The 8,704-nt window shown below is 52.8% G+C and overlaps 1 protein-coding gene across 4 annotated transcripts; it reads left to right on the top strand.

The window, feature by feature from the left end:
• The first annotated feature begins 1,277 nt into the window (after positions 1–1,277).
• On the top strand, positions 1,278–5,367 carry PYCR2 (pyrroline-5-carboxylate reductase 2). Of its 4 annotated transcripts, none has more exons than XM_068986125.1 (7): positions 1,278–1,456; positions 1,901–1,971; positions 3,022–3,198; positions 3,291–3,512; positions 3,721–3,813; positions 4,000–4,163; positions 4,703–5,367. In XM_068986125.1, the coding sequence occupies exons 1-7, from the start codon at positions 1,390–1,392 to the stop codon at positions 4,866–4,868; spliced, it is 960 nt and encodes a 319-aa protein (XP_068842226.1). In that variant the 5' UTR covers positions 1,278–1,389; the 3' UTR covers positions 4,869–5,367. The 4 variants fall into 4 exon arrangements, with proteins under 4 accessions (XP_068842226.1, XP_068842225.1, XP_068842228.1 ...); XM_068986124.1 differs by having other exon boundaries at positions 3,019–3,198; XM_068986127.1 differs by lacking the exon at positions 3,291–3,512 and having other exon boundaries at positions 3,019–3,198.
• Positions 5,368–8,704: the final 3,337 nt, after the last annotated feature.

Below are 8,704 nucleotides of genomic sequence, written 5' to 3'. Positions count from 1 at the left end.
CATCAATTCTCTTAAATTTACTAGTGATGAAAAAGTAAATATCACATTTGTGAAGCTTTTGAAAGCAAGTAGCATGGTCAGAGGATACCTTAGTCAGGTCCTAAGGAGCCTTGGAATGAAAGTTATGACCAACCTAGATAGCACATTCAAAAGCAGAGACATTACTTTGCCGACTAAGGTCTGTCTAGTCAAGGCTACGGTTTTTCCAGTGGTCATGTATGGACATGAGAGTTGGACTGTGAAGAAAGCTGAGCGCCGAATAATTGATGATTTTGAACTGTGGTGTTGGAGAAGACTCTTGAGAGTCCCTTGAACTGCAAGGAGATCCAACCACTCCATTCTGAAGGAGATCAGTCCTGGGTGTTCTTTGGAAGGACTGATGCTAAAGCTGAAACTCCAGTACTTTAGCCACCTCATGCTAAGAATTGACTCATTGGAAAAGACTCTGATGCTGGGAGGGATTGGGGGCAGGAGGAGAAGGGGACGACAGAGGATGAGATGGCTGGATGGCATCACCGACTCGATGGTCGTGAGTTTGAGTGAACTCCGGGAGTTGGTGATGGACAGGGAGGCCTGGCGTGCTGCAATTCATGGGGTCCCAGAGAGTCGGACACGACTGAGCGACTGAACTGAAGGAGCCCATCATTTCCTAAACAGAGGAACTGGTTCTGTTTGTAATCCTAGTTAAGACAATCGCGTAAACCATGTAAGTTCAAGTAAATAACCGGGGCTTCCCCACCGCCTCCCCGCGCGCGCCGAGAGGGTGCGGGCGGTAGCGGGGGAACTCCCAGCTCCAACCTCGATAATCCCCGGGTGCACCGAGAAGCCTGACTTGTAGCCCACGGGCCTCCACGCTCCAGTCTAAAGCCTCACCAGGAGCGTCACATTCGTCCCCTCAAATCAGCAACCTGGAGAGTTTCTCTAGCCTTCGAAAGGCGGCTGACGGCTAGCACCAGAAATAATATAAGCCAGACCTCGCCGCTGGCCTCAGCCTAGGGTCGTGCCGGGGTACCAGCGGTGATCTCCGCCCGCAGGTGGGGGCGGGGCTCGGGGGACACCCAGGGCGGAGTCGTCCGCGACGCGGAGATCCGGGCGTCGCGCGCTGGGACAGAGCTTCCGCCCACAAATCCCGTGTCAGAAGGCGGGCACACGGCCCGGTCCCGGCCGCGGATTGGTCCCCCTGGCAGGGCGGGGCCGTTTAACCCTGCGGCGTGGTGGGTGAGCGTGAGAGAGGCGGGGTTGTGGAATAGCGGCCGGAAGCTGCGAGCGTTTCCTCGGATCAGGCTCCTTGTCGATGGGCTGGCTACGCTCTCGGTTTTCCACGTTTCTCTCAGGGACCCTCTGAGCGGACTCCTGCGGCGGCCGGGCAGAGGGGGAGCCCGGATAACCATGAGCGTGGGTTTTATCGGCGCCGGCCAGCTGGCCTGCGCCTTGGCGCGGGGCTTCACGGCCGCAGGTAAGCGCCTGAAGGCGGGAGGCGGGGGCGCGGAAGATCCCCAGCCTAGCTTTTGACCGCCCTCCGCCGCACTAAGGTGAAGGAATGAGGAAAGGGGAACTTGAAATTAAGTGAAGTTGCTCAGTCGTGTCCAACCCTTTGTGACCCCATGGACTGTAGCCTACCAGGCTTCTCTGTTCATGGGATTTTCCAGGCAACAGTACTGGAGTGGATTGCCATTTCCTTCTCCAGCGGATCTTCCCGACCCAGGGATCGAACCCGGGTCTCCCGCATTGTAGAATTAAGGATTCCTAAATCCCTAATAAGGGATTAAGGGGCCGAGGTGCACCAGCGACCGTCTCCACAACGGTCGGAGTTGCGTGGGTTTTGACTCTGCTGTCCACAGGGAAAACATGGGAACCGGGTGGGCCATGATCCCCAGTCGAAAAGCCCTGTCTTCTGTAGGCATCCTGTCGGCTCACAAAATAATAGCCAGCTCCCCGGAAATGGACCTGCCTACGGTGTCCGCTCTCAGGGTAGGTGGGGTATGAGGGTTTGGGGAACGGGGCGGAGACCCAGGAGAAGGGTGGCCTGATGAGCTGAACCCCTGTGCTGTTCCGTGGCCGGCGCTGACCTCCCCACCAGGAGCATCACTGTCCTCCATCTTTCCTGGGGCAGCTCAGGGTGGTGCGAGTATCCAGGCAGACCAACTTGGGTTCCAGTCCAGACACTGGGGTGATTAGAAGGTTAGTTGAGGTTTTGATGTGTGGAAAGCACCTAGCACATAGTATGTACCCAATAAAATATTCACTTTGCTTCATCCACTAGCTCAGTTAAGGTCCTTAGCTGAGGTACTTAGCTTAATCAGTTAAGGTATTTAGCTGCTCTTAGCCTCAGTTTCCACATTTATAAAATGAAGCCCACAGTAGTCACTTTGCTGAGCTATTCTGAGGCGTAAATGAGCATGTTGGGAAGGAACCTGGCAAGTTAGTTTTTCCTCTTTCTGAACAAAGAATATTCCAAGTCTTCACCCAAAACCTGAGCAGTGTGGGAGAGGCAGGCGGCAAGTAACAGGCAGTGTCTGGGCCAGGGATGGCAGGTGTTGCCATCACTGGAGGGCCTTGTTTCTTAGTGTGATGTCTTAGAGGGGTGTCCTCAACTACACCCCTAGACCACACAGAGACCAGGCACCCTGATGAACAAGTGTCCAGGGTTGGGAGAGAGCCCTGCTTCTGACCATTGGGCATCAGCATTTCACCTTTCCCTTTACCTGTGCCACTTTTCAGCCATGGAGATGTCTTACCTGGCAGAGGGGTGCCTTGGGTGCCAGAGAACTGGTGGGGATGGGGGACAGCGATTTCCTGTTTGCCATGGGGAAGCTTGTCCATGTCCAGCACTCACTTGCCCAGTAGCAACACTGGAAAACTTCGAGGCAATGGGGGTAGGGGCAAACTCTGAGGGGAACAGGGTAGGGAATTCCAGGCTACCCTTGGCCATGTGAGCTTGGAGGGGTTCAGCTGCTCCTGGAGAGGGCCAGGGCTCATGAGGCTGCCACACGGTGTGAGCCTGGTGGTCTCCTGCAGAAGATGGGTGTGAACCTGACCCGGAGCAACAAGGAGACGGTCAGGCACAGTGACGTGCTGTTCCTGGCCGTGAAGCCACACATCATCCCCTTCATCCTGGACGAGATCGGGGCCGACGTCCAGGCCAGGCACATCGTGGTGTCCTGTGCGGCTGGCGTCACCATCAGCTCTGTGGAAAAGGTCCATCTCAGCCCTGGCGCCCCTGTTGATGGGAGGAGGGGGTGGGTGCTGGTGGGACTGGCAGTTCACTCGGCGCTCTGCCTTCACCCCAGAAGCTGATGGCTTTCCAGCCAGCACCCAAGGTGATCCGCTGTATGACCAACACACCTGTGTTGGTGCGGGAGGGCGCGACAGTGTATGCCACAGGCACCCACGCCCTGGTGGAGGACGGGCAGCTCCTGGAGCAGCTCATGAGCAGCGTGGGCTTCTGCACGGAGGTGGAGGAGGACCTGATCGACGCTGTCACAGGGCTCAGCGGCAGCGGACCTGCCTATGTGAGGCCCTCATATACTCACTCAGCCCTCTGGGCACCCTGGGATGCAAGATGGGCTGGCAGGCAAGCCTGGGCTGGGTGTGTCGCCCACCGCTTGGGCGAGGCTGTCTGGTGGAGGAGGTTGACCCTTGGAGCTAGTCGTCAGGAAAAGACCCTAACGCATGCCCCTGAGTACCTGCAGCCCCGGGGCTCAGTGAGTGTCTTCACAGGCGTTCATGGCCCTGGACGCGTTGGCTGATGGTGGGGTGAAGATGGGCCTGCCGCGGCGCCTGGCTGTCCGACTGGGGGCCCAGGCCTTGCTGGTTAGTATCTTCTCCCTGCGTGTTCTGGACCCTGGTGTGGGGATGGGATGGGATTCTTAGGGCTCTCTGAGCCAGGGTAGGGCTTGGTGCGGAAGCTGGGATAGGGACTGGGGAGGAGTGAGTGTGGAGAAGCTCATCCCAAGGGGCACCAGCAGTTTTCTCCTCTAATGGCCCTTCCTGCCTTAGGGAGCTGCCAAGATGCTGTTGGACTCAGAGCAGCATCCCGGCCAGCTCAAGGACAATGTGTGCTCCCCCGGGGGGGCCACCATCCACGCCCTGCACTTCCTCGAGAGCGGGGGCTTCCGCTCTCTGCTCATCAACGCGGTTGAGGCCTCCTGTATCCGAACACGGTGGGTTGCTCTCCTTTTCCGCCCAGGCCCTCCAGAATCTGCCTTCTGTAGTCCCATTAGCAGTGGTGGAGTCTGTGCTTTGTTAACCCACTTATTAGACTCTGTGAACCTAAGGGTTTGCAGGCCTTAATTCGTGTAATTCTTACACAGTTCTGATAACTGAGGTTTAACTTTGATTTCCAGATGAGGAAGTTGAGGTTTAGAGGTAACAGCTTTCCCAAAGTCAAACTTTCCCAAAGTCAAACAGCTAGTAAGTGATGGAGGTAGGATTCGACTTCAAGTCTTTGACCCCCAATTCTGTGATTTTTTTTTTCCCCACTCTCTCTCTCCCTAGCTGATCACAGATAACACTTGAGGCTCTGCATCCGTGTAGTAAGCCATACTTAGTTAAATAGCACTTCTGAGAAGCTTAGGGGAGTGTTTGGTTTGGGGTTCTAAGTTCGGGTGGTATTCAGTCAACAAGGGTTGGAGTTAAGTGGATGGGGAGACCTTGTGTATCTAGCTGTAGCTCCTTCAACCTCTTGGGGTTTTGCCTACAGAGAGCTGCAGTCCATGGCTGACCAAGAGAAGGTCTCCCCAGCTGCCCTCAAGAAGACCCTCCTGGACAGAGTCAAGCTGGAATCCCCCACAGTGACCACACTGACCCCAACCAGCTCAGGGAAGCTCCTCACGAGAAACCCAGTCCCAGGAGGCAAGAAGGACTAAGGCAGCCTGGGTCTGCCCTCCCCTGTGTCCAGAGCCCTCGGCTGTGAGGGCCATGTAGGGTGAGCTGATAGAGGTTCAGTCAGCTTCAGGTCCTCATGATAAACCTCCTTCCGTCTGTTAGACCCAGCAGCGCTGGTTTCCCTTCCTGTCTCATGTTAGAAGATGCTATGAAGGGGTGGCTGGAAATGAGATGCAGCCCTGCAGACCTCACACATTTGGAGGAGAGGGAGGCTGGGACTTCATTCAGAGCCCCAGCTGTGTAGGCAGGCCTGGAGACCTTCAATGGATGACTCCTTCAACTGAGGTCCTCCCACTGGAGCTCACAGCAGGGTCAGCTTGTTGCTGAGTCAAGGTGTACGAAACATGACCAGGACTTCTCGAATTAGTAAAAGGAAAAGAAGTGAGTGACTTAGACTTATCACAATCAGAAATGCACATCTTAGACTGTGTTATATTTAACTCTTGCTTCATAGGTGTACCATTGAAAATGTGTTGTTCAATGTTGCTAAGTTTGGCTGCTTTAATAAAGTTTTATTTTTTATTACCTTGCTTTTCTTATGCTTAATTTCAAATCATCATTTTAGAGAACTTGAGGCCCTTGCCAGGTGTTCCTGGCTTCAGCAGGAGGGTGCTATCTATAGGCAGGAAGGGATGAGAAGAAATAAGGGTCCAGGCCCTTACAGCTGTATGACACTCTGCTCCAGCCCAGCCCCTAGGGTCAGGTGGGCCAATGCTCATTACCACTTTGTGGGGGTGGGGAGTGGGGGGCATCCCAGACAGGAGGAAGCTACCTGCCTTGCAGTGGGCCAAGCACTGCATCAGATCCAGACAAGTGCCCTCAGAGGGAGGAACTATTATCTTCCTCACTTTATGGAAGCTACTGAGGCCTAGAGGGGATAAGCGACTTACCCCAGTTGAGTTGCTGGTCAGTCCTGCAGTTTCCCTGTGCAGGCTGTGTGCCTGGTGCTTTTCCCCAGCAGCACCTGCATGTGGCTTTGGCTTCAGCAGCAGCTCTGAGTTCACATCTTAATTTCCACCAGTTTAAACTAGGTGACCATGGAGAAGTTACTGACTGTCTCTGACCACAGATTTCATCCCTGTAAATACAGAGGTTATCCTTCATCAAAAGGTTCTGGTGAATATGAAATGAGACCGTGTGGAATGGCTCAGTAGAAACATCTAGAACATGTGAACCCTGGTGCTGGTGGAGCTCGTCCTTTGCCCTCCAGTGAAGAGGGAGGGCAGCTGGGCTCCAACTCCAAACCTGTGAGCCCATGGGGCCAAAGTGACAAGTATGACAGTACTGAAAACTGTCATCTTTAAGTGCCTCATTATACAGCAGCCCCTTTGCAAACCCTCTACATAAAGTTTCATGGCTTTAGGCTCTAGACTTTTTTTAAGAGTAAGCAGTTACATAAGTGGCCCCTAAAGATGTTGATAAATATCTCACCAAAGATTTACAGATGGCAAATAAGTGCATGAAGAGATGCTCAACACCATTAGTTATGAAAGTCAAGTGTTAATTGCTCAGTCATGCTCAACTCTGTGACCTCACGGACTTGTAGCCCGCCATACTCCTCTGTCCATAGAATCTCCAGACAAGCATACTGGAGTGGGTTGCCCTTTTCAATCAAAGCCCGGTGAGATAGCACTTGACACCCACTAGTGTGGCGCTTCATTAAAAAGGATAATGAATGTTGTCAAGGATATGGAGAAGTTAGAACTCTTGTGTATCTCTGGTAGGGATGTAAAATGGTGCAGCAACTTTGGAAGACAGTTTGGTAGTTTCTCAAAAAGTTAAACATAGAGTGGCCAGGCAATTCCACTTGTAGGTACTAATCTGAGAGAAGAAAATGTATCCACACAAAAACTTGCACATGGATATTATGGCAGCATTACTCAAAATAGCCAAGAATCGAAAATAACCCAAATGTTGGAAAACTGATGAAAGGATAAAACGTGTAATACACACAATGGGTATTATTCAATAATAAATGGGAAATAAACATGCTACAGGCCTTCCCAGGTGGCTCAGTGATAAAGAATCCACCTGCCAATGCAGGAGACAGGTTCGATCTCTGGGTGGGAAAGATCCCCTGGAGGAGATTATGGCAACCCACTCCAGTATTCTTGCCTGGGAAATCCCATGGACAAAGGAGCCTGGAGGGCTACAGTCCATGGGATCGCAAAGAGTCAGATAGAACTGAACCACTAATGCACGCAAAATCAGATTATGGCGATGGTAGCACAAACCTGTACATCATTGTCAAATTGTACACTTAAGGTGATGAATTTTATGGTATGTAAGTTATACTTCGTAAGGCTTTAAAAAAAGGAAATATGTTTCCCTAGTTTAATTAGCTAGAAAGTGGTACCAGGACTCAAATCCATGTCTGATACCAAATTCTGTCCTTTCTACACCAAGCCTGCTGACAAGCTATCTTAGGTGACAGGATACTGTCCCCTCATCTCCTCCACCCCCTGCAGTGTCACCGCCTTCCCAGGCCTAAATCCACCACCATACATTTACTGAGGACCTCCTAATTGCCAGGCCCCAGTCATGCCTTGGTATGAGTCCACCTGGCTCAGATGAGTCCTCACCTGCTCAGGAACCTCCTGCCTTTTTCTTCTGATCTTTGACCAGGTATGTACGGTCAAGACTAGGTTTCACCCAGGATGGCCGGGGCCCCAGTCCTCCAGGGCATGAGTAAAGAGGGCCTCTCTAGGGAAACAGTTCCGGTCACCTTTCCACAGGGCCTCGGGCCTGCCGCCTCAGCTGCCCGCCTTCTTACAGGGCTGACTGGCCAGGGACGGGAGATGCAGGCAGGCAGAGCCAGGGGCCGGCAACTCCCAGTGGACACCCTGGCCAGAAGGTCTGGAGCGTGTGGCCTGAGCCACCAGGAGAACACCCCCATGCCCCCTGCAAGCCTCTCAGGAGTAAGAGCTGGTGTTGGAGGTCAGCGCAGCCTTTGAAGAAGCGTGCTGAACACTCTCCGTGCCGAGTGCCCTGCGAGGCCAGGGTGTGCCCTAGTCAGTGAGACTCAGTTCTTGCTCTGAATTGCACAAGGGCCGAGGACAGATGTGGACACAGGGAGGAGAAGTGGAAAACACGAGAAGGCAGAGGAAAAGGCAGCACAGACACAGGTTAAGAGTGAGGAAGGGGCCAACCAACCCTCTGCCCGCACCGAGCCCTCCCTGTTCCCCCAGCTAAACTCTGGAAGCAGACGGGCCTAGACCAGGTGCAACCCCCATTTCATAACTGGCTTCTCTCAGGACACCAACCCCCAAGCACTCCCGCATCTATTGCCTCAGTTTTGCTCTCCTATGAAATGGGGGCATGAACCTCTGGCCCAGATGTTAGCAATAGTTACTTTGGGGAAGTGGGATTGAGGTTACTTTCTTGCTTAATTTCTTTCTTTATTTTGCTTTAGATTGTTGCTTACGATAAGCAGGCAGGATCTCCATGGTTGAAAGACTGAAAAATGTTTTCACCAATCCCCACAGGCAGGCCGTTTGTGGGACACAAACATACCCTCCTTCATCCTTGTTCTCATGTGGCCGTCAGTTACTAAGCAACTCTCTGGGGAGGCACACAGGAGAGCCTGACTGGGCCTCTTCCCTCAGCGTTCCTGTGGTGTAGACAGGCCTTCCTCTGTATCTAACTAAGTTCTTAAAGCCTTGACTTGTGCTTGCTTTCACCAATAAATCAGAACATAGGCAGAATGGAAATCGTGTCAATGTGAGATCAGGAGTGTTCTGAAAATAAAATGCACCTCTTTTCAAGGTCCAACCCACAGTGGATGGTGTGCTACCTTTATGTAAGAGAAGGGGAGGGA

Source organism: Capricornis sumatraensis, chromosome 14 (genome assembly GCF_032405125.1).
Source record: "Capricornis sumatraensis isolate serow.1 chromosome 14, serow.2, whole genome shotgun sequence".
In the NCBI taxonomy this organism is placed as follows: Eukaryota; Metazoa; Chordata; class Mammalia; order Artiodactyla; family Bovidae; genus Capricornis; species Capricornis sumatraensis.
This window is presented reverse-complemented; position numbering and strand designations above follow the sequence as displayed.